Source organism: Terrapene carolina, unplaced genomic scaffold (assembly GCF_002925995.2).
Source record: "Terrapene carolina triunguis isolate 2854851 unplaced genomic scaffold, T_m_triunguis-2.0 Scaffold211, whole genome shotgun sequence".
NCBI classification, from domain to species: domain Eukaryota; kingdom Metazoa; phylum Chordata; order Testudines; family Emydidae; genus Terrapene; species Terrapene triunguis.
This window is the reverse complement of record NW_020664562.1, coordinates 17,094,010-17,120,170: the sequence shown is the minus strand read 5'-3', so window position 1 is coordinate 17,120,170 and position 26,161 is coordinate 17,094,010. Positions and strand designations below refer to the sequence as shown.

At 39.0% G+C, this 26,161-nt stretch overlaps 1 protein-coding gene across 2 annotated transcripts in view; it reads right to left on the bottom strand.

The window, feature by feature from the left end:
• LOC113407478 (collagen alpha-1(XI) chain-like) overlaps window positions 1-26,161 on the bottom strand; it is a 223,550-nt gene that overhangs the window by 183,413 nt on the left and 13,976 nt on the right. For both annotated transcript variants that reach the window (XM_029912430.1, XM_029912431.1), the window contains exons 2-4: window positions 18,674-18,841; window positions 7,939-8,152; window positions 2,249-2,411 (exon numbers count right to left, since the gene is read on the bottom strand). In XM_029912430.1, coding sequence (XP_029768290.1) covers window positions 2,249-2,411; window positions 7,939-8,152; window positions 18,674-18,841 — 545 coding nt within the window. The remainder of the gene's footprint in view (window positions 1-2,248; window positions 2,412-7,938; window positions 8,153-18,673; window positions 18,842-26,161) is intronic.

Sequence of the window (26,161 nt, the reverse complement as noted above, 5' to 3'; positions counted from 1 at the left end):
TCTTTAATGAGTCATAACCAACTTCCTTCTTAGTTGATTAGGAAGTGGAACTGAAAGACTGCTTTGCAAATTCAGGGTAAGAAATGTTGTTGAAAAGTCTAGATAACCATTGTTAGACCCATGTTTATCATATTTTTGAATATGCACACTCCATGGAATAAAAAATACAGAAAAAAATGGTTTAAGTGGTTGGCCCAAATTCTGATACATTACACCCACATATCTGCATTGAATTCAGGGAGTTGCATGAATGTATGTGAAAACAGAATGTATGTCTTTATTTTTGGTCTCCATATCTAGTCCTTAATTCCATGTAAATTAACATTTACAACATTAACTTTATTGCGCTGTGCAATACCTTTGTCACTGCACAGCCCCGTGTTAGAGTTGCTAACCAAGAGGTGACAGTTTGAGAGATTCACACACAGATTGTATTCTGTTTCTCTTCTTTTTTTTGAAAATGTCTTACTTGAAGGGATGGAGGGAGTTCAGCATAGAGCAACAAAGGGGAGGGAATGGAATGGAGGTGTTTGCATATCAGGAGAAATTGACACAACAGGGATTATTTATTTTTGAGATAAAATAGCTAAGTGGTGATATGATTGAAAAGCCAACAACCTTTGTGATTGAGAGTGCCAAGGGAAATTTTCAGTGAGACTATGATTTTTTGAGTGTTTGCAAGGGAATGTCTTAACCTTCCTTTGACACAAAAAACTTCTGGAAGTTTAAAATATAAAAATTTTAAAAATACATAGATAAGAGGTGGTAGCATTATAATCAAACAGTTCCAGAGATGTTAAGCCCCTGGCTTGCTTCAGTAAGCAAGCACAGATGACTTAACCAGACATTTCCCTGTTAGCAGCCACTCTATTTATTTTAAAAACAATAAACATGATACTTGGCAACACTCTTCTGAAACATCAAAAGACTCTCCTTAGTCAATAACAGGTAAGACAAAGAGAGAAATACTGGGAGGTTTTGCAGACCACACACAAGCAGAGTGTCAATGGTACTGGGAATTAAAAGGCAATTTTTTTCACAAAATATGTAAGAATGAGCTTATGACTAGTGTATTATTTAAACTAAAATCTAAACTCACTTGTAAAACATCAAGAAAATAAGCTACAATCAAGTCATCTACTTTCTTTTACAATGTGTCCCATTTTCTCATGCTGAATTCCTTTTATTTGCGTACATACTACTAAACATGATCATGGCAACTTAATAACATGGAGACAAATTGTGGGCCTCAGATTTTGACCCAAAAATGAGTAAAATAATAGTGCAAAGGAGTGCCCACAGCAGGACTCAAAAGAGCTTTCACAAGCCTGATGTAGCCACCTATACAGATTATTCTTGCCAGGCATATAAATAATCTGAGGAGAGGAGGTAACATGGTGACTACAGGTAGATCCATTTGCAGATGCTAGAAGACATGGCTCAACCTTCAGACCCATTAGCCCTGTTCCAGAATGCTCCTCTTCAGAAGACAGTGGAGTGTGAACTCCCTGGGTTTTGAGGGAAGCAGAGTCATAGCACAATACCTTCATGCCACATTGCCTCTCCCAACTGTAGAGTCTCAGGCATACATGTTGCCTAAAAGCCTATGGGCCTAATCCTGGCTTTATCTGTCCTATGGTGAGCAACTCTGTATGTGAAAGGAGTTAACTATTTATCTGCTCCTGCATTCTATTCTCATTGTCCAGCTTTAATCAGTTTCAATTTGCAGAGAACAGAATTTTTAAAAAAAAACAAAAGAGGTTTATGACATCAACCTGTTAATCTCTTTTATGTAGTGATCCTGCCTAGAGAGACCTCATTATTAGGAGTCACACATTTCCTTAAACATATTCATTTCACCTTTTCCACTTCCTGACCTGTCAACAATAGAAACAGGTATACTCCCTTTTTGCTAAAGCATATTCTAGTTACTGGGAAAATGAATGACTAGAATGAACAATATAATCACCCGAGATATACAGAGTACCTTCAAGACATGTGCTCCTCACACCACACCTCCTACACATTCCGCCCCGCCCCTCCAAAGTGGCTGGAATTCACCTTGCTGGCTATGCTTAGCCCAGAACATCAATTTGGAGAGAGAATGAGAGAGTTGGAATGATTCAGTATCCTGCATTGTACCAAATTTGCCTTATGAAGTTCCTAAAAGCTTCTATTTTAACTTTCATCAGGAACTCTGCTCACCACCAAATCATTTAACAGCAATTATTTAATGCTGGACTTTTACCTCAAAAACTTCTTCATCTAGAATCCTGGTTCCAAAGACGGTGATGCCGTTGGTGTCAACAATTGCTCTGTCATTCCTGTCGAGTGCTTTTGTGGTTTTCTTTTTACAGTCAACAATCATGGTAACACTTTTCTTCTCCACACTGATAGCTACCCGATGCCACCTAGCAAAAGAACACAGCTCTTCTGTAAACTGTTTTTAAAAATAGGCTTATAAATTCAGAGTTCCAAAGTAAGAAAAAAATATTACAAGTTGTAAGCCAATCAAAAATTACACCTACTACAGTTCATAAAAATCTACACATCAGCATTCATTTTCTTTTCATATTTTATTTTCTCATTTTAAGATCTAACACTTCCTTTAATGGTTTATTTTAGAAAGGGCTGTAAATAGCTAGCATATAAAATAAAAATAGAACAGGACTAAAAACTAAGTAAAATATAAGAACATAAGAACATAAGAATGGTCGTACTGGGTCAGACCAAAGGTCCATCCAGCCCAGTATCCCATCTACTGACAGTGGCCAATGCCAGGTGGCCCAGAGGGAGTGAACCTAACAGATAATTCTCAAGTGATCTCTCTTCTGCCGTCCATCACATCTGACAAACAGAGGCTACAGACACCATTTCTTACCCATCCTGGCTAATAGCCATTAATGGACTTAACCTCCATTAATTTATCCAGTTCTCTTTTAAACCCTGTTATAGTCCTAGCCTTCACAACCTCCTCAGGCAAGGAGTTCCACAAGTTGACTGTGCGCTGTGTGAAGAAGAAGTTCCTTTTATTTGTTTTAATCCAGCTGCCATTAATTTCATTTGGTGGCCCCTAGTTCTTAAATTATGGGAACAAGTAAATAACTTTTCTTTATTCACTTTCTCCACATCACTCATGATTTTATGTACCTCTATCATACTCCCCATTAGTCTCCTCTTTTCCAAGCTGAAAAGTCCTAGCCTCTTTAATCTCTCATCATATGGGACCCGTTCCAAACCCCTAATCATTTTAGTTGCCCTTCTCTGAACCTTTTCTAATGCCAGTATATCTTTTTTGAGATGAGGACCACATATGTATGCAGTATTCAAGATGTGGGCGTATCATGGATTTATATAAGGGCAATAAGATATTCTCTGTCATATTCTCTATCCCCTTTTTAATGATTCCTAACATCCTGTTTGCTTTTTTGACTGCCGCTGCACACTGCCTGGATGCCTTCAGAGAACTATCCGTGATGACTCCAAGTTCTTTTTCCTGATTAGTTGTAGCTAAATTAGCCCCCATCATATTGTATGTATAGTTGGGGTTATTTTTCCCAATGTGCATTACTTTACATTTATCCACATTAAATTTCATTTGCCATTTTGTTGCCCTATCACTTAGGTTTGTGAGATCTTTTTGAAGTTCTTCACAGTCTGCTTTGGTCTTAACTATCTTGAGCAGTGTAGTATCATCTGCAAACTTTGCCACCTCACTTTTTACCCCTTTCTCCAGGTCATTGATGAATAAGTTGAATAGGATTGGTCCTAGGACTGATCCTTGGGGAACACCACTAGTTACCGCTCTCCACTCTGAAAATTTACCATTTATTCCTACCCTTTGTTCCCTGTCTTTTAACCAGTTCTCAATCCATGAAAGGATCTTCCCTCTTATCCCATGACAACTTAATTTACGTAAGAGCCTTTGGTGAGGGACCTTGTCAAAGGCTTTCTGGAAATTTAAGTACACTATGTCCACTGGACCCCCCTTGTCCACATGTTTGTTGACCCCTTCAAAGAACTCTAGTAGATTAGTAAGACATGATTTCCCTTTACAGAAACCATGTTGACTTTTGCCCAGCAATTTATGTTCTTCTATGTGTCTGACAATTTTATTCTTTACGATTGTTTCAACTAATTTGCCCAGTACTGACGTTAGACTTACCAGTCTGTAATTGCTGGGATCACCTCTAGAGCCCTTTTTAAATATTGGCGTTACACTAGCCATCTTCCAGTCATTGGGTACAGAAGCCAATTTAAAGGACAGGTTACAAACCATAGTTAGTAGTTCAGCAATTTCACATTTGAGTTCTTTCAGAACTCTTGGATGAATGCCATTCGTGCATATGCTTGCACAGAACTGAATGGAGCAGCATTTAAGTCCCAGTCCAGCAAAACGCCTAAGTATGTACTTAACTTCAAGCACTCGTGGCCTGATCCAGCTCTCACTGAAGTCAAGGAAAAGATTCCCATAGATTTACATGAGTATGTATGTTGATGGATCAGAACCTTACTGCAATAGTAATGCATAAAACAGACATCTATAATAAATGGGTTAGGTAGTTCAAATGATTGAATATCTGACGTACTTACTAGAAAAGCAAAAGCCAATCAGCCGTTTGAAATTAATAAAATTGCATTTAGTATTTTATTTGTTTAAGTCAATCCATAATCCATGCAAGACAGCATAATTCATCATCCTGAAATTATATAATAAAGTAATTTGGGAATTTCCCCCCAAAAAAGTTCTATATATGTAAAATTGCTGCAAGGAGATAGTTTGAGAGAGGGAGATAATTTCTTCTATGTGATACTTACAGATTTGTACTGTATCAAGCCCATACAATATTGTCTCCTGAAGTGCTGCTTTAGGCACAAGGAATCTGACACAAAGCCCACTGATGTCACTGGAAAGACTCCCATTGACTTTAATCGGTTTTGGATCAAGTCCAAGTTGCCTTTCTCTGAATTCTTGCCTGTATAAGAACTTCAGTGTGTTCAGATTAGAGCTAAATAAACTGTTTACAATACTTCATTAGATTAATTAACTCCCTTTCTGTTCATGAATGATCTGAGAACAGACTTTTTTGTGAATTTGTTTGTTATTCAAAATTATTTGAGGAAAGATTGAAATATATTTGCACGAGCCAATGGGTTGCTTATGAATGACACACTATTGTTAATGCTTTGCTAGTCACAATTCGCTCTTTGTACTCTATGATTGGTCACCTAAGTCACATGTCTGGCCTCCCTGTTTGGATGACTCCCAAATGTAGAAAGAACTTTCAAGATGGAGGCACAAACATTTCTAGCATTAATACTTGTGAAAATACTTATATGGACATATTTATAATTTTTGTCAACGTTCTTTCAAAAGTCATTTTGTTTGCACAAATATTCACGAAGTGAATAAAAATGGGTTGTGAATACTGCCAAAGTGAATTACTTCTATTTGAAAGACATTCATTCATGAATAATTTTGCAGTATTTGACCAGCTCTAGTATATACTGCATGGCACTTTGTTATCACAACAAAAGACATGCATTAGTTTAGTGAGACTGTTTGCAATGACAAGCTAAATACCTGAGTACCAGAGAATCTTTACATATGACATGGAGTGAGCAAAGCACAGCATCTCTGATATGCAAAGGCAAGGAGAGTCAGAGAAAATATGTGCTGTTAGCGAGATGCAAGATGAGTACCAGAATTAAATAATCTTGGCTGGCATTTGCAGCCATGAAGGGTGTCCAAATCAAAGAGATGGCATGGGTCATTTTTAAAGGGCTTTTATATATCAAAGGGAACATCTTGAAGCAATGGAATCTTACTGGTTACCAGTACCACAAAGCCAGAACTGGAATTCTGTGTTCACTCTGGAACTCAGTTAAACATTATAATTTTAAAAGCAAATGGTTTAGCTGTCCTCAGGCTCACTTGATTATTTAGAGTTTTTTTAATTACATTTAAATTTTAAGACAAAGCATAGCTCATTGTTGCACTACGTTTTATGTGGGACAGTTGAGTCTGAAGCATAATATTGGCCAACCACCCCAAGGCCTGCAGGGGCCAAAAGCATGGAAGAGGTCACTCGCTCAGTCCCTGCAAGGGAAGGATTGCTTCACATCACTCTGCATCTATCTTTTGGTGAATTCAAAAGCAGTATCCACTCTCTGTTGGGAGCATGCATGCCAGCCCTTTAAACCAACTCTGGGTGAAGCTCATTTGATTTCTTCATTTTTATCAGAACCTCAACACGTGGGGAGAAATTCTAGCTCTACTGAAGTCAACAGAAAAACATTAGTGGGGACAGGATTTTACCCCTTGTTTGTTATATAGAGAAACAAAATGAAAATGGCCTGCTGCTTCAGTTTTCCTGCTGCTGAGGGGAACACATATCAGTTTTTTGAGCCTTATGAAGCTGTATTGTGCAGTAACACGGAAGCTAGTACACAATTTAACTTTTCCTTTGGTCTTTCATGTTATTCTTCAATAACTTTATAACCCTTAGTCTTGACATTATATGTGAATTTATTTGTCCTCCAGCCTGCAACATTCTTTCCTTTCCAGTGTTTAACAAAAACTTCAATCTGTATATCTCTGAAAATGCAGCTGCCATTCCTGCACTGTAGCATAATAAATAAAAATACTTTTAAAAGGATGAATGTTCCTTTAATATAATTAGAGTTAGTGTCGGGGGCCTTTAAAAATAACAATAATGGTCATGAAAGGTGCCAAACTGACATTCCCAGAGCCTGAATTGTCTTTATCCAAATAACTGGTACAGCAGCTCAGCAGCAATGTAAGCTATGCCACATTGCCCTGCTAACATGCCTTCACTCTGACTCAGGGAACCTCCTCCTGGCACAGCAGGGTAAGACTGGGTTCTGGGTACGTATTTATGTAGGGGGGAGGCAAGTGAAGGTAACTTTGCACTGGCACTGTCCCTGGATGCTTGTTGAGCTGAGGGTGACTTCATGGGCCAAGAACAAGATGACTTCATAGCTTCATATTGTTCACTTAAGTTTTTATTTCTATGGCCTGGTCTACACTACGACTTTAATTCGGATTTAGCTGCGTTAATCCGAATTAACCCTTCACCCGTCCACACTACAGAGCCAGTTAATTCGAATTAAAGGGCACTTAAAATCGATTTCTGTACTCCACCTCGACGAGCGGAGTAGCGCCTAAATCGATTTTGTTAATTCGAATTAGGGTTAGTGTGGCCGCACACCACCAAATTACTGTGTTTAAATTAATGGGGTAGTGTGGCCGCACACCACCGAATTAATGTGGTTAAAAACCGAATTAATGTGCTTAGTGTGGCCGCGCACAATCGAATTTATACAACCTGTTTCCCAAATTCGAATTATCTAAATTCGGATTAATCCCGTAGTGTAGACATACCCTATGAGTGCTCCCTTGCTCTTGAATTATGGGAAAGGGCAAATAGGAGCACAAAGCTGTACTTGTTTGTATTCTTGTATTCTGCAGGAAGCTGGAACTAAGGGCTTGTCTACATTACCCGCTGGATCAACGGGCAGCAATCGATCCAGCGGGGGTCAATTTATCACGTCTACTCTAGACACAATAAATCGACCAAGCGCTCTCCCATCGACTCCGGTATTCCACCAGGGCAAGAGGTGCAGGCGGAGTCGACGGGAGAGTATCAGCCCGGGAGTAAGTAAATCTAAGTACGTTGACTTCAGCTACATTATTCACGTAGCTGAAGTTGCGTAACTTAGATTGATCCCCCCCGCCCCAGTGTAGACCAGGCCTAAGTTCTCCTGCAAAGGGACCTTAGATTCTGTGGCACTGTAGTTCAGCCAGCTGACAATTCTGTAACTGATTCATTTAATTTTACAACTATACTATGTGAAGGAACATTAGTCCACACAGTTGTTAATTTTTATATTAAACTTGATTTATTTTACACTTACTTTCCATCAGCAATGTTGACTGTCCTAAAAAGAGGATAATCTTCTGGGGCAGGTTTTCCATACTGATCTTCAAACAGGAAGACAGGGGATCTACCAACTTCCACACCTATTTGCTGAATACCCTGTTCATTGTAGACAGATAAAAGGAAGGACTGGATCCCCTTTTTAGGTTTTACTGTAATTAATATTGAAAAGTCTTGAGGAAAGTTTCCACCTGAGAAGAAAATGACAAATGTAGTCACAAATCTGAAAAAGATATAACATTTTTGTAAGCATTTATGCTTTATTATTAATTGAGAGGTTCTATTTTTCTGTTTTTCCTCCAAAATAAATGTGATAAAAATTCTGATTACAAGAAAATTTCTCTCTTCAAACCTTTGTCTTTATACTTTCTTGTCTTCCCATTCTCACTTTACTTCCCAAAAGTTTTACCTGAAGACATCTTAAAAGCTTGAACTATAAAATCATTGTGCATTTATGTAGATGTAACACAATATATACAAGAGAGGTGGCAGTTCTGTATTAATTACTTTTCTATTCTTCATCTTCTTGAAAAAGGGAGCAGAAATGACTCTAGTTTATAACTACACATTGTAATTTCAACAGACAAAAAGACAATTGATATTCTTGGAAATATGATATCAGATACCTTGCATTTCCCAGTGGCCACTCTAATAGTTTAAACCATTTCGTTTATGTATATTCCATTGTTTCCAATATGCATCTTAAATAAGGGTCATATGCAGATGGACCACACATGATTCCATACACCACTTATGTTATTAACACAAGGGTTAACTGAGGCTTATGTGGTCTATAAAGCCATATGCTGGGCCTCTGCCCTGAGATAAATTTAGTACTAACATTTTTATTTAACTGTGGTGTAGATGTTACTTATTAAATTATCTCAGAAATAACTTATTTAAAAACAAAACACATGCCTATTTGTATGTAATAGGAGGTTTGGGCAAAGAAAAAAGTTTTTATTTTCATTTGCTGCCTGACAATTTCTCTTTGAAGTACACGCCATAAGTCAATCATTGTTTTAACTTCTACAGCCTCAAGAATAAAGAGTGGATGGATACAACTTTTAAATGAGGGAATGACAAAGACGGATGCATGTGATGAAAAAAGTGCCCTGAGTGTTGTGATCATTCTGAGGCTCCTTTTTTACTAAAAAACACCTTGCCCCATTTTTTCCACCATTCAAACAGAAAGCAAATGAGCTTTGTGCAAGAAATCTCTATGGAGGTTGATTGGTGGAATTCTCCCTAATCCAGAACCAGGCTCAGAGAACAATGACGTAGCCATTCTTCAGATGCTATTGTGGCCTTTCATAGCTGCTGCAACTCATTACAGAGCTTTTTAACCTATGGTTCACCAAAGTTTATCAACCAAGTGAGCATACTCCGGCACATCCCCAAGACTGCCCCCAACCACGCCTTGATATTGTTGTAGAAAGCCTCCGTGGAGCATTGTTCTACCGCTTTTCACTCGTGCAAGGGAGTCAGTATTTGACCATATAGGCTTACTCACATTGAGGCAATCAGGATATGGAGCCTTGACACAGATGACAGAAATGTTATGAGATCAGCAGTTCTTGTGAAATTTCTATGCTTTATTTGCAAAATGTTAGTCATAAAGTTTAAGGCCAGGAGGTACCAGTAGATCCTCTAGTCTGACCTCCTGTATATCATAGGCCACCAACACCAGCCAGCACTTGCACACTAAATTCAACAACCCAAACTAGACCAAAGTACTACTGTCCACAGGAGACTAAACTATTGTGTCACATGCAGAGCCTGCAAGAGACTGAAGTACACTAACGCCACAGGCCCCTGCAATGGCAGAGAAATGGTTAGATGAGATATACCCAGATAATCGCAGCAAGTGACCTGCACTCCGTGCTGCTGAAAAAGAAGCAAAAACCCCACGGTCACTGTCAATCTGACCGGGAGGAGGGGGGAGGAGGAGTGGAGGGATTCCTTTCCGACCTCACATATTATCAGTTAGACCCTAAGCACATGACCAAGAACTAGCAAGCTAAGCATGTGTGTATGTGTGTGTGTGTGTGTGTGTGTGTGTGAGAGAGAGAGAGAGAGAGAGAGAGAGAGAGACTGTGCAGTGCCACCTCAGAGCACCAGCCCACCTCATCCAGTGTTACATCTCCAGACATAGCCATCTCTGATCCTTCAGAGGAAGGAGACAAAAACAGCATACACTGGAGGGGGGGAATCCTTTCCTGACCCCCTACAGATGACTGGCTGAAGCCCTGAAGCATGACCTTTAGGAATATAAGGGCTGGTCTACACTGGGGGAGGGATCGATCCAAGATACGCAACTTCAGCTACGCGAATAGCGTAGTTGAAGTCGAAGTATCTTGGATCGAATTACCTGGGGTCCACACGGCGCGGGATTGACGGCTGCGGCTCCCCGTCGACTGCGTTACCGCCGCTCACTCTGGTGGAGTTCCGGAGTCGACGGTGAGCGCGTTCGGGGATCGATATATCGCGTCTTAACAAGACGCGATATATCGATCCCGGATAAATCGATTGCTACCCGCCGATACGGCGGGTAGTGAAGACATACCCTAAGACATAAACCAAAAGGGATCCCCGGGGCTGCTGAGCCCTGCCCCTCACATCCATAACTTTGTCTTGCATGAACAACTGCCTTATTTCAGTGCCATAGAATATGAAGCCTAGGTTAAACCTACTCCAAATACTGCCTCCTTGGTCCATGTCTACCCTAAATTAAAAAGTGTGGCAATAAATTCAAAGGTAGGCATTTGTGAGTTAGTTGACTCTGAAGTTTTTTCCCCCAGTTTTGATGTTATAGTATTAGAACAGGTGTTCCAGGAACATTCCAGTTCTGGTAAAGCCCACTTATGTTAATAATCCAACATTTATAAATATTAATATTTTTAAAGGTCTTAATATAGGCTCAGTCATCTCAAATATGACAGGAAAGCTTTTAAGATTTTTTGAGAGGTTTAATGATACCTGAAAAATGAAATAAAATTAAAACACAAACATTGAGGAAAAAATACAGAAAAATGTTGAATTGTGCAAGAAACTTAGTAGATTTGTCTTGAGGTAAATCTGAATTAAATTATTTATTGAATTAAAAAGCAGAATGCACTTTACTTCATCTCAGCCAGAGGCACAACAAGCATGGAGAGCAGGCCAGTAAATTGGTTGTATATCAGATTTTAAAAAGACAGGTACAAAGACAGGTACCCTAAATAATTTAGAAAATAAGCTGCTCCTGTGTATAATATTAATGAGACTATGGGATAAACATTACGTTTTGTATAAAAAAACCCTCAGAGTGATAACTCAAATCTGTAAAGAGTTATATGAAGGGCCTTGCATATTATATTATATGATTGCATATTAGAAACAAGTATTGTCTCTTAAAACAATATAAAACAATGGCATTTATATTAGATTTTAATTTGCAGGTTACTTTTAAGGATTTCTTGATTGCAGAGAGAAAATTTGTTGCATGTAATGCAATTTTTTTCTTCTATTAAGTACAAACTGCAGACTGAAAATCCATATAAATTATTAAAATAGTCTGGTTTATTTTCCTGAAATGGTGTTTTTCAGCTAAGAAGATCACTTTACTGTGTGAATTCCATCCTCTTTGATTAAGCACATGACCTATATATTTCTATAACTCACTCAGGAAATGTGCTTTCAAGAATTAAAAGGAGGGAGTATTGTTCCTGTAGTTAGAGGATGTTGTTGGTAGTCAGAATTCCTGAGTTATTTTACTATCTCTACCACTGCTTTGTTCAACTTTGAGCAAATTAGGCTATATTCATTGAACCATTCACTTCAATTTCAGGGGATATAACTGTGGGGAGAATATGGCCCTTAACCTTTCTGTATTGCAGTCTATAATTCCCTGAATATATATAAGAATGTTTACCTCCATCATAGGGAAGCAATAAAGCTCTTATAACTGGAAATAATAGTTGTAGCACATGCCATAGCTAGCGTTGTATTCCATCTTCTATTCTAACCTTCACTTTTCACTTGCTCTTAACTTTCTCTAAGTCCTTTTTAGCTGAATTTTTTGTTTTCAGCCCATAGGTAATTTAAAAAAATAAATAAATCTAATTAAAATGCTTTAGCCATTTCTGAGCATGAACAATATTCCTTTTCTTATATGTTCTGATAAGAATTTTGCCATTAGATAGAAACTTAAAAACTGGCTTTCTTTGTAGATCTCAACAAGTCTTTTTTTTTTTAATTAAAAAATCAAGAACAGTTTTTAAGAAAATCAGTTCAGAAGTTTTAAAAGTTTGAACACTGAACTCTAAGTTGGCATTTTGTAAAGGTGGATCTGATTTTTTTGTTTAAAGATTTATTCAAAATCAGAATGGGTTTATCATTTTGGGGCACTCTGATGCAGTATGCTTTCAAACAATCTAAACTGCAGCTGCCAGATAGTTTAAGCAGCTCTAAATCTTTAGCGGTCTTAAACGGCATTAGCTGCTCTAAGGATTTAAAGTTGTTTAAACTGCTTAAACTACCTACAGATGTAGCAAGCTTAAGAAGATTAAATTTCTTTAATGGTTAAAAGTAGTTTTAAACCATTCAAGCCTGTCGGTGTCCTTAAGTGTTTCAAGTGGTTTATTCAGCTTGTGGACTTTCAAATAAGGATGGCAGAGGTAAGGACAGCAGGGTTCAGGTGAACTTAGTTAAGGGTGGCTAGGTTCATCTCTCCAAGCCAAATAGCTCTGGATTTCTGTCCATCTTTTCTTCCAGGCCCCTGCCTCCTCGATAAATTAAATGTGCCTTTTTCCCACCTCCCACCCCAAAAAAAAAACCCCAACAACAAAACTCTGGCACAAATTCAAAATTCAATTACACTGCATGCATTTAGTATTTACTAGTCTTGCTTTTCTTGTTAAACATCAACCTTAAAATATTGTAGTTTATCAGTGTAAACAATAAAACATACAAAATGTGCAATCTGGCCAAGTTAATGTCATGAGAGAGATGTTGCCAACTGAAATTTCTGATTGCTTGGATTCTCAGACTTATCACTTGCATTAAGTCTAGATGTTTGCCTTTTTTAAATAGCAGTAATATTAATAGAACTAAAAATACTATAAAAGAATAAATACAGTATTATAGACACAGTTGATGATTGCTTTCTTATCATATAGTATTCCTTTCACTGTTGGGAAAAGAATTCCCACCACTATATTACCACTAAGGGAATGCTTACTGTTACATTTATTATACTGTCTGCACTAATAGTGCTTTGTGTGTTTTATATTCATCATATTTTAACTTTGTTAATAAAAGATTTTCAGCATATAATGGAAATCTATGAAGATTTTGGGCTTGATTTGGGATCTTATTCTTAATGGACTTGATCCATTGAAGTCAATAGGAAATTTTATGTTGATTTCAGTGGGCTTTGGATCGGATCTTTTAAAGCAAAGTTGTTAGTTTGACAACTATATATGAAATGACACTATATAGCATACCTTTTAATATTAGATTGAATAGATGACAGCAAAAGGAAAGAAAGAACAAATGATTGGGATGAAAGGAGGCCAAACAGATAACTTGAAAGGACCTGAACACCTGCCTTGTCTGAACTGTTAATCTGAAAGAGATGTTGAAAATGCTTAAGGCAGGTGGCACTAATTCATCTAGTCTGAGCATGTGCTTTTCAATCAGATAAGGCACTGTGGAAAAAACAAACTGTGGAAGCTTTTTGAGGAAAGTCACAAAAATGAGTAGCATTGTTTGCCTCAGTTCAGTGAGATTTGTGTATTCTATACTATGATATGATATAACCATGTGTTTAGTCTTGCACCGAAATTGTGAATGATAAGCAAATTGCTTCAGAGGGGAACCCAGTATCAACATAATCAAATTAAGAATGTGAATCAAGCATTTCTTATTTATGACAAAGTATCACGCTTACATGCTTAGCTGAAATAGTTATCAAACTTTCTTGATTACTTTTAGATTTCTTGGGCAATTTGATTTAAACAGTAAGAATGGACTGGGTAAGTTTTAACAATGGCAACAATACAATGATTAGGAAAATCATTATGTTTTGTTGTGTTGTCATTCCTTGAAAATGTAAAAAAAAATAACATGAGGTAATAAGACCGTACAAGAATATAATATCTTATATGATATTAATTGTATAATATATTTCAACTTGTGAGTTCAAAGCAGTTTACAAACATTATGTAATGAAGCTTCAATACCCTCCTGTGAGGCAGGTAAATATTATTACACTGATATTTACAAATGCGTGAGCTGAGGCACAGAGACATTAAATGACTCCTCCAAGGTCATGCAGTGAACTTCAATATTTAGCTGTTTGTCTCAGTGTCTCACAGTAGCTAAAAAGATACCCAAACCTAGAGATCAGCTATGATAGTGGATAAGGGGACACTGCAACATGTACTTTGGCTTCATTAAAATGTTGGCTATTGGTTTGCTCACTTCTTAGTCCTGTTTAACATCTTTTTTTTTGTCTTTCCCCTATTATTATATTATAAATATATACACACCCACTGGGCACCCTGCTTCTGAAAATGTAACAAAATTCTCTGGGCTAACATGCCACATAATGCACAGTGGTATTTGCACATGCTCTCTGAAAAAAACACAGAAGGAATTTTTCCTTTTTTGTCATGGTAAGGGAATTCCAGACCTACTGGACGTTTTCCAAAGATCCCAGAATGAGCGAGCTCACTTCCCTTCCCTTCCCTGGACAAAGGTAGCACGTTGACTATGCTCTATGAGACTAATCATTGGGGTTGGGGGGCTCAGGAACAGTGGGTCTTATGGAGGGGTTGTCCCACCCAGCAGTGGGACGCAGCCTACAAGTACCTTCAAATACCGTGCATACCCCCTACCCCCCACCAGTCATGACAGAATGAAACACTGACATAATTCCTAGAATGCCATCTCGAAAATGCCACACACTAGAAAGGGTATCACATTGACACATAATCAGTGCTTTCTGGATCTGCCGTGGCATTGCTCACAAGAACTATGGACAGGAAGAAAATTATAGTAAATGGAGTGAAAATCATAGTAGATCTTTCTATGGTAAGTGGTTAGATGGTGGTCCAGGCACATTCATTATCACAGAAAGCATTCATTACACCACATCCCAAGACAAAATAAACAACTATGAGGAAATCCTCACCCCTTTTAAAGTCAATGGCAAGCCATCCACTCCGAATGCTTTACAAACATAGTGTTGTGTCCATAAGTTGTGTTAGGGCTCAGTTCATTAAGTACTGCCTACTGGACTCTTATAAATGTTTTCTTCTGGGTTCTTTATTCAAAAAGTGGGGAGCATGGTGTTTTTCCAAATAGATTATGCATTTTAAGCCAGTTTTTTCCCTCTCTCTTTAACTGACAATTTCCCCTTGCATGCCCCAGAAAGGAGAGTTCAAGAGGTGGAACAGCAGGGTGAAACTGAGTGCTCCATCCTAGTTCTAATCCAGAAATCCTGCAGAGGTTAGAAAGAAAAGCACCTAAATTGAGGCTGCCAAAGGCAATTTAAATTTACGTGCCAACAAACAACATAATGAACATATTTACTCTGGCATTCATGAACAAAATGAGCAGTTAGTACTGTAGCTGCCAAATCTAATAGTTAGTCTACAGTGTCATTCATAAAATAAGTGCAAGTTAACACAGGAACTTTTCCCCCAAAGGAATGTCTGGACTCTGAGGCCTTGCTTTGGCAAAGAATGCCTATTCTGTGCTAATGGCTCTTAAAGGCCAATGATCCAATGTCCTTCCATGAGTTTTCAGTCACCAGCCCACTGTATTTGAAGGTTCATTAACAGTGTTGCTCTACCAGTAGTTCCTACCCATTTCATTTCTGCACAAGACATTTTTGGATCATATTGTCACTGTAATACTAACAATAAAAAGGGACTGATTAAAATGTTAGCTTTATCTCCATGGTGCAGCTGTAGTACTTTAATAAAATAACTGAAGAGTTTTGAAACTTTTTTTTAGGCTTATTAGTCAAGATACTGTCACCCCTACCTGTGTGGAGTAGCAATTTATTATGCTCATAATCCCATTGATTATGTTCAATGAACTATATCCGCAGCTGGATAGCTCCATTGCCTTCAGTGAAGCTCTGTCATTTTATACCAGCTGAGGAGATATAGTCTAATGTGAGGAAATGTGGAAGAATCTGCCCTAAATATGTTTTTTTCTAAATTTCTTTTCATTTCCCCTCCCTTGAAATAAAAAGAGATCAACTAATTCTTTAAATGATGATGCAAGATACACATGAAAGGTCTGATAGCAGTTTCTCTTCTACATGTCTCTATTGCTCTGAGAACATATTGATGTATTATTATTGCTTTCCGGATAATAAATACTTGAGGATCTATAAAAATCCCAGATGTTGACCACATCATTACTCTTTTAATAGACAAAACAAAAATATTTTCTTTGCCCATATTTCATGGGTGTGCTCACAAGCAAGCCCACTCAAAATCTGCTTTTATGTCATGGCATGAAGATTGAAAGTTGATATATATATGTTTAATAAACTGCAACACTTTCAATCAAGTGAAAAGAGTGGAAGCAAAATCATGGAATGAAATTTTGTTCCCCCCCCCCCCACCAAATAAAAATCCAAAGAAACTTTTTACATAATGTGCTTATTTCATGTCAGAGAAATCAGAGATGGGATGGAGTCACATTACCTGTTACCCACAACTAACCATGTGTAGTCCCCAAAATATCAAGATACCCTTACATAATGTCAACCAGATGATACTTCTGGGAATGATTTTGCAACAACCAACCACAATCTGCATTTTTACCACTGCAATATAACTCCCAGAAGTGTTGCTTTTAAAATAGACCATTCCTGGCACAGAAGTAAGAAACTTCTCAATGCCGTCCACCTTATGGATCTATCACCAAATATTCATAAAATTCCCTCTGATAGAATGATGAGAAAACCAGATAAAATTACTTAGGTCTGTTCTGTCAGCAATACTCATGTTGCTCCCATTACCATCAATGCAAAGTATGAAGTCATAGCAATGGAAGAATTGGCCTTTTAGTCTAGGAACACAGCCAGTCATATATTTTCCTTCTAGCCAGTACATGTCAGTTATCATCCCACCTCAGAGGTTTGCCACTTAAACAAAGAAGCAACATTTGTTTTATTGTTCTGTTTGGTCCATTTCCCTTCCTTTCTATGCACGTGTAAATATGTTACCATACCACTACTTTTGTAATTACTGTTGCTGTAATATGACAACTGTAATTGTAGCCTGAATTCACCAATATGTTAAACCATTCTGTCTATTAATTGGTGAAATATTCAATTCAGGTAAACACTCAAAAGTTCAGATGCTTATTTCAATCTCTAGCTAAACCTCTTGATTCTGAAAATTTGAGGGTAGAAATCTCACAAGAAACGTTTCCATTTTTTCAGTGCTTCTTTTCTGGTTGCAGTACAAACTTGTTCTCCTATGCCTGGTACTAAGTGTAACTATTGCCTCTTAAGATAACTGGATCCAATAGTTGTCTTTTGTAAATGTTCCGTATTAAGCAGTGACTTCCTAACACAGAAGCTGAGAGAGTTCATATGGTGAGGCACTTTATACACTGAGACAAGTTTAGTTACTAGTTAAGAATATGTCTTGCAGTCCTTACTCAAATAAAATTCTCATTTAAGTCAACAGGTGTTTTGTGAGACTGATCTTCACAAAGGCAATGAAAAAATAATTGTTACAGTTTTATATAATATCAAGCAGTATTTCTCTATGTATGGCATTTGATGGCCTGATTCACTGATCTCTTACACCAGTGTAAATCCAAAGTAGATCCATTGCGGTTAATGGAGTCACACTAACATAAAACTGGTCCGAGAAGAATCAGGCCCTAAATATTTGGTATGTAATTTTTTAAAAACACTCTGTCCATTTGATTGGCTGCTTCCTGCATTTGTACATGAATGGAAAGCAGGGACATCTCATGATGCTACACTAGTTAATAGGAATGGGCTCTGTGCTGTGCTGCAACTAGCAGAAAAACACAGACAATACGAAAACACATCAGGAAGCACAGATCGTGCAATCTCATGGTGGGGGAGCTTCCTTTGGATTGATGGGGGAAAAAGGTACTGGCCGCTTTAAGGGTCTCCCCCCTCAGGAACTGGAAGCAAGTGGCCAGGGCTGTCTCCAGCTTTTTTGCTGCCCCAAGCGGCGAAGAAAAAAAAAAGATAAAGCCGCGATCGGCGACACTTCGGCAGCAGCTCTACCGCCGCCGCTTCATTCTTTGATGGCAATTCAGCAGCCGGTCCTTCCCTCTGAGAGGGACTGAGGGACCCGCCACCGAATTGCCGCCGAAGACCTGGACGTGCCACCCCTAAGCACCTGCTTCCTGCGCTGGCGCCTGGAGCCGGCCCTGCGGGTGGCCAAGAAGAGTGTAAGGTATCACCCGGAGCTGATGACACTCAGGTAGGCCATTGACCTCTGCACACCTAGAGGAGCGTATATAAACCCTGCCCCTCCAAGCTGAGCCCACTCTCATGCCTGATTAGCATATACGAATTATTGTAGGTTAGTTCCAAGATGAGATAAATAATATAGTAGTGGCCAAATTAAACCACATCCCTTGTATATTGTCTGTCTTTCAGCATGTCTGGGACAATAAAAAAACACACCAGGAAGCTGACTTTCTGATAGACTCACCTGGGTACAGTTGCTTTGTTGGGGCACTGACTTGCGCATGTTTTGAAACTCTGTAAGCAACATCTGATCCTTTTGAATCTCTTCTGTTTGTGCAAAATCCTGTTGTTCTTGATATTCCTTCTGGTGATTTGTGAAATTCTAATGCTTTTAGCACATCAACTGGTTCAGCTGAAAAAGTAGCAAAAACAACAACAAAAAGAATTATTCATACTGCAACATTTCAAAATGGAAATAAATGTCATTGCTATATGCAGGTGTCTAGTCATCAGAGTGGCTAGATCGTATTTTGTGTTATTGCAGGCTACTCTTACATTAGAGTATTATTTTAACAGGGTCATTCTCTCATCAAATATCTAGGAGCCCATCATATCCAGTGTAAGTTAGTTAAGATCAGATTTTTTTTTACAGGTCACTTGCTAATTGAGATTTACTATTTCATAAATAATTTGGAAATTAGTGCTTACAACACAGATTCCTTTAACACATGAATTCTGATAAGTGGAAATGACTTAACAAGCATTTCATATATTGTACCAACACTTAGCTCCCAAACATAATCTTTTTTGACCCCTAATACAAATATACATTCTGACTACATGTGACTGAGGGTACAGCACCCTTCTCCAGAGGTTGGTAGGAAAAGGGCTAATTGTCTCCCCATCTAGCTAAAAGAAGCATCACCGGAATTTTACAGAGCTGGAGCAACTGTGGGGGATTAATTCACCCTCTACCCTGCTGAACACACTAGAAGTGGGATGTTCTTTGGGGAGTTGGGGGTGCAGTTAGGCTGCAAGAGTCAAGGAGGAATGATTTCTAGAAAGAGGGCTGGGGAAAGTTAGCTGGTTGGGGCTCTCTTTTTTCTAGAATTTGACTGGACGAAACCACACTTCAGATCTTTATTTGGGATTTTCACTGTGGGTAGCCCTGTTGTAATGGTTTGGCTCTTAAAGGAGCAGGATTATGTTCACTATTGAATCTTACAATAATGAACATCACAAAGATGTTTAATCTCCACATAGGCATGAAGAATCATCTCCTGCTCTGAACAGCTTGCCGTGCTACCTTATATTCATTCTTATGTATACAGTAACTGTTGCTCAGGCACCAATGTGTCATTGATCTATGAATACAAGCAGATTTTATTTTAGGCATAACAGGATGATGGCGTAAAATATTGTAAAATATGTCGTGATATTGTAAAATATGTCGAAGTCATACTGGGTAGCTCAGAAAAGGAGTAAATAGGCAGAGCCTGTTATTTCTAGGACAATGGTTCAGATTATTATTTATTATTATTGTGGTAGTGCCTAGGAGCTGCAGTCTTGAACCAGGGCCCCATTATGCTAGGCACTGTACAAACACGGAGAAAAAGAGGATCCCGGGCGTTGGCCCCGCCCCAGAGGTCTGACATTCTAAATAATCTAAAACAATCCAATCAAGATTGCTGGTGGCCTGTGGCTGCTGGCTGATGTGAAATCATTTTAAATTCTCACTCCAGGTCCTGGTAAATAAGTGTCCACATAACAAAAACACTCACAATTTGCACTCTTTGGCATCCTTGGTTACTGTTGCAGGGATGCCAAGGATTGAATGGCATGGAGACAGAACTACTTTCCCCTCAAAAGAGGCCCCTACAGAACAAATGTGGAAGGTGCGTGAGGCAGCTTACAGCACATTGCCCATGCTGTACTACTTCAGGGGAGAAATAGGGATGTCAAGCTGGCTCTCTTCATTTTACATATAATATATAGAGAAAAAGATAATTTAACTGATCGTTTTCCATTGGACCCAATTCTGCACTCTCTAAGCAGGGGAAATTCTAACCACTTTCTGTAAAGGCAAGCTTTTAAAACTAAATTAAATTACTTCCACTGTTAAAGCTGAGCAAATTCTCAACACAAATGTATTTGGTGAATATATCCCTTCTTTCTCTTGTTCATGAACTGTGAACAGGCAGTAGTAATGCATGTATTCTCTACTGACTATTCATTTCATGAGTCCCCAAATATCAAGTGTGGGCCTGAAATTCAATGCTTGTGAATATTCATTTATTTGAATGAATGTTCACCAACAGCAAATAGAAAGGTTGAAAATACAGTAAAACTAAAATTCTAGTTAGAATCAATGAAATGTTTGTGAATATTTTTCCTCAGTTTGCTCAGCCATAGCCAGTGTTGTCTTCAGTTCTGATTTTGCTTCAGCTCAGCATTTCATAAATCATTCTATCAGTAACACGTGTGAGTGCATTTAAAACTAAAATAGTTCATTCTATTCAGCCAATTGCACTGCCAGCATGAAGATAGATAATCAAAAGCAGTCAAGTGTGTGGTTAAATCTAACTCTGTAAAACTCCAACTCTGGACTTTCTAAAGTAAAAACGTTCCAAGATTTCCGTAATGAGATGACAAAGTATATGGCTCCTTCCATCTGGAGATACGTTTTCAGAAAAAAATACCAGTGAGCTTCTGCTACACTTACTTTAAATAATTCAACCTCTGATATTTTCCTCCTCCACCAAAATTACATTATTATCAAAAATAAATACAATATTGAATGTTTATCACAAGTTAATACATCCTGAAAGAATCCCTAAATGTACACCTGCTACAAATAAAAGATATCTATTCTACATTTTCCTAAAACTAAATTTAAACATTCTGAAAAGCTAAGTTTCAACATTAAATCATCAAAATCATTGCACAAAATCTAAAAATACCAGCTTTACCTTTGTAAATCTTGGCTTATGCCTTATAAAATCATTCTTATTAATTTCAATGAACATGATATATATTCACTGAACTGTCCCATTACTCATGTGGGAGACATGCCAATGCACTTCTACGACCATAAAAGGGTTGGCCAAACTGTTTCTTCAATAACTGATTGGTGTTTTTTGTAATGTACATAATGATTAGAGCTGGTAAAAATACTGTAGAATCAGTAAATATGAATATCATTCAAATTCCAAATGGCTGCTTAGTTCAACTAGTTTTGTGCCCTTTTTGCTGTTTGCAGACATTTCTACAGACTTCTTCCTCATTACTGTTTGGGTAATGGCTGTTTATTGAATATCTGAATTGGAATGTCAGCAAGACACAAAAAAAGAGCATTTATCGTTTGTTGTTCTGCTGCTTAAAAAGTGTCAGTCAGGGATCAGAGCGATATCAGGTGATATAGGTGATCGCTCACACACCACAAACAGCAGATAGACAAAACTGAATACTTTCCAAACAGCCCAGAAGATGAAATTTATTTCCACAAACTGTTAGTCAAATAATTTGGATAGCAAACATTGCAAGCTTGTTCACAACAATTTGCAAATAGGGAAACTTACTCAAAACAAATAATTTGGCCATCTGCAATAATGATATAGCTGTTTTGCTAAATAACAGTTGACCATGAGTAACAAATTAACCTTATCTGTTTTATGACATATTTTGGGGTGACCACCACTTTGCCTGGCATAACAGAAAATACAAAAGCACCTGATTATTAAACTTTAAAAGAAATGGTGATCCAAAATGAGAAAAGGAAGTTCCCTGGTAAACCTACAAAGAAATGTATAAAACGTAGTGCCTTATTCATCTGGGCCTAGGTATCTGCAGGAGGAAATCTCTTTATAACGAATTTTGGGACCCTGTGCACTATGGAAATTGCTGAGGGGTGTAGGGGTACCTTCCTTAAACTAGTCACAGTTTGTGATGTACAAAACAATTGCCGCCCTAGACAAAACTTCAATGTACTGCCCCCCTTTTCACTCTCTAGAACAGAGGTATTCAACCTGCAGGGAAATATCCCTTGTCTAGGGGGAGGAGGGCAAGAACGGACATCAGATTTTCTGGATGAAGGATAGGGTGGTGTGGTAAGTGTTCTGATAGTTCAGAGGTTATGGTAGACATGTGTGGGCCCGGAGCCACGCTGCAGCACCACTCACTCAGGTTTGTCTCTGACACTTCTGTCATGATGGAGGAGAGGCCAAATTTGAGTGAATGAAGTTTTAACCAGACACACAGGGTCACAGTGCTACAGTCCTGCTCAGGTTTGGCCCAGCCACCCCTCCATCATGATAGAGGGATGGTGAGGCCAAATCTGAGTGAGTAGCATTACTACATGGCTCACGGGGGCGCAGTGCCAATCAGCGTATTGATTTGGGTTTTTCCCCGGCTGTTGAGAGCCTCCCTGAAGTGGGGCCCTATGCAAGTGCCCCAAGTGCACATTGGTTAATCTGGACCTGGCTGATATCATTCAACACTTGCCCATATGAGGAAGCCTGAGATACTAAGGACCCTCCAAGTTTCTATGTTGTTCAGTTTTGACTGATCTTAATTTTGCAGGACATTCTATTGCTTCAGTAGATATCAGCCTGTGATAGACCCTCTCACAAAAGCTTCCTTAAAGGGACTCTTGCTCAGTCTGACTCTGGGTGGTACTCTTCTGGTACAATTTCTCCAGCTGGCATTGAGACAAGGTTTTCACTAGCAATGGAGTGTATTTGAAATTCACCCCTGTCTGTTTACTTCTCCTAGGACAAAAAAAGCTAAAGAAAAATGCAAATAAATATTATGTCATATCACACTATTGCATCCAGGTAGTACATGGCTTCTGATTTGGTGTCTGGGGATGGGACTGTAAGAAAATACCAAACCATTAAAAGTGCATGCACAAATCACTGTTCAGATGCACAAAATGGGTGCCTGGGCCTCTTTGAAAAAACTATAATTGAGCATGCAAAATTTAAATACCACATCTGAAAATTTGGTTCTATGGTTGCTGTGATAAACTGGCAAGATAAGTACAAACCTGTACAAATCCCTGACCTTGCAAATGGAGCTGCTCACACAATGCCTTACAGCCACAAGGAGTCCCAATGGCTTCAATCGGACCCTACATGGACTAAGCAATCACATGCAGAAAGATCTGAACCCAAGGATGTCCTATTAGAACACAGCTTTAGATCTTAAGAGGCAAATCCTGCCCCCATGAGGCCCACATCACAATGGAAAAACATGTTTCCATTGTGCTGGTTACCAGACAATGGAGAACCTAGCCAAAGAGATTCTGCTTCCCACTAAATATCATAATGCAGAGTTCTGCAGCACCTCTGTACCATTCAAGGGGGTAGGATTTGGCACAAAGGGACTTATTCTCTCCAGATGTGTAACTTCCATGGATGTTAATGGATGTTATGCAGGAATAATGAGAGAAAAGTTTCATATTGTTGGATTTGCTGAGAGGACATGGAGGACTGTATTGTTTAAATTCCTTACGGGTGTATTGATTGTCAAAAACTAGCATTTTACTTTCCTTAAAAACAATCTCAGTGTGTGAGCAAGGGTCATATGTTTCCGTCTACCTTCCATCCATCAGCTTTTTTCAGTTTGTTTGGAAGTTTGACTAGTTAGCTGGAGACTAGGTGCTCAATATCCTAGGCTAAAGCACAAGAACCTTAATGACATAGTGTCTTTAGAGCACAAACACCTCTGTATTTGACAGATTTAAATTTACAGGGGCAAATTCTGCTCTTAGTTACCAGAGTAAGTCTGAAGTAACTCCATTCAGTTAGTGAAGGTATTTAGATTTACAGTGGTGTAACTGAGAGCAGGATTTGGTCCACAGTATTCCATACTGAATGTAGCATTTAGGGCACACTTTGTTATCTTCCACTGCTTTTTAGGCTTGTTGCACACTGGACTAAACAAAAACCATGGAGTAAAATGAACCAGAATTGTACAAATATAAAAATATTATCAGCTTTGAGGAGCAACTGAATGTGCAGAACCATGTTCTGAGTAGGAATAAAAGATCAACTTCTCTGTTGGCGTAACTCCATTGAAGATTTTTTTGTGTGGGGAGGTTACACAAACGTAAACCAGTAACAACTAGAAGTCAGTGGAGTTACACCAGCAAAAAACTGGTGTGAGATCAGAATCAGGCCCAGAGTCTTTAAATATTGAGGAAGATTTTACCATTTGTATTCAAGATGGCTGCTGAACTGGCATCTGGATTACTGCTGGAGATGCTCTTGATTAAGAGTGACTGCCCTGCACCTTTAAGCAGAGGGGTGTTTGACTGGATGACTGAAAAAAGGGAACGGTGTTTTATGGCTTGGAGGGGGGGGAGAAAAATGAAAACTGCTGCAAAAGGGATAGCGTGGTCGCTGACTCATCCCCTAGGAATGGAGGGTATTAAAAGGTGCAGCCCTGGGCCTGGAGCCTCCCTTTTACATGGAGCAACCGCGGGTGGTCAGTCACCATTAATGTGCTGTCATTCCATTCCAGATGTGGGCAGACCAGCCATGGACGAGGTGGTGTCGATCAGTGGGCACAGGATTGTTTTGCTTATGTGAATAGGCGGACGTCCTAGTGGCCTTAAGGGTTGGCAACCGAGGTCCAGGATGGGGCAATACTGTGTTGACATGGAAGGAGAAGCATGTTATTGGGCCAGCTCATGCCACTGCTGTGTGCTGAGGGGCCCGTCAGCAGTCACTGGCATGATGTGGCACACATTAGAGAACACTATTTGGGAATGTGTAAAGGAGTTCAATTACTGCCCAGAACAAGAAGGTACTTGATGCACATCGGTGTTGCCAGACATGCATTCAAGCATGGTCTGGCTGAGAGCCGTGGAGCGCCACCTGGGTGGACAAGGCTCGGCAGATTCTAACTGGGGAGTGGCCAAATCTCTTGGGGTCTTAAGAGGCTCAGCAATTTGGTCACTCTGGGGCACCAAATTATTCAAGGAGTATGGGGTTCCCCCATAAAACCTGGGAACCCATTTGTTTTGGCCAATTTAGAAGGAGGGGTAGTAAAAGATGTCTGGGAACCCAACTGGGTTGGGGGACAGGGGGGCACCTCCTTGTGGCGGATGTCCAGTGCAGGTACTCCATAGGAAAGATATACAGTGACCGGATAAATGGCTTGGAAAAGGACTTTAAAAGAGGTGTTTGTTAAAGGAATGAACGGGGGGCGGTTGGAGATTCCTATGATTGGTACAGCAGGGAGTCAACCCCCCCATTCTTATAGCCCACCTTATCCCTTCTATGAGGGGGGGGGGATGGTAAGGTCCCACAATGGATTTGCTGGAGTGACCTTGATGGAAAAGAGGAGGAGCTAACGGAAGCCCCCGAGGTATGGTAAGGTCGGAGAAATAAATTTGCTGGAGGGACTTGGATGAAAAAAAGAAGGGGGGGGGGGCTGGTAAAAGCCCCCGGGTAATTATGGAAAACATGGGGTTACCTGCACTGTACACTTTTATCTGCCGGGTAGTCCCAGACATCTAATAATAAAGTTGCAGCATGATTAAACCCATGTCAAATATCTCCTGTCTTTCTTTCGGTATAGCCAGATAATCACACAACCCTCTGAATTTAAAGCAGAGTGATCTTATTAAAGGGTCATTAACACTGCAGCACATTTAGGGCAAAGAGAAATTTAAAGGATGTAATAGAACATATATGGAACAGAACTTTTATTTTATATGAAATACAAT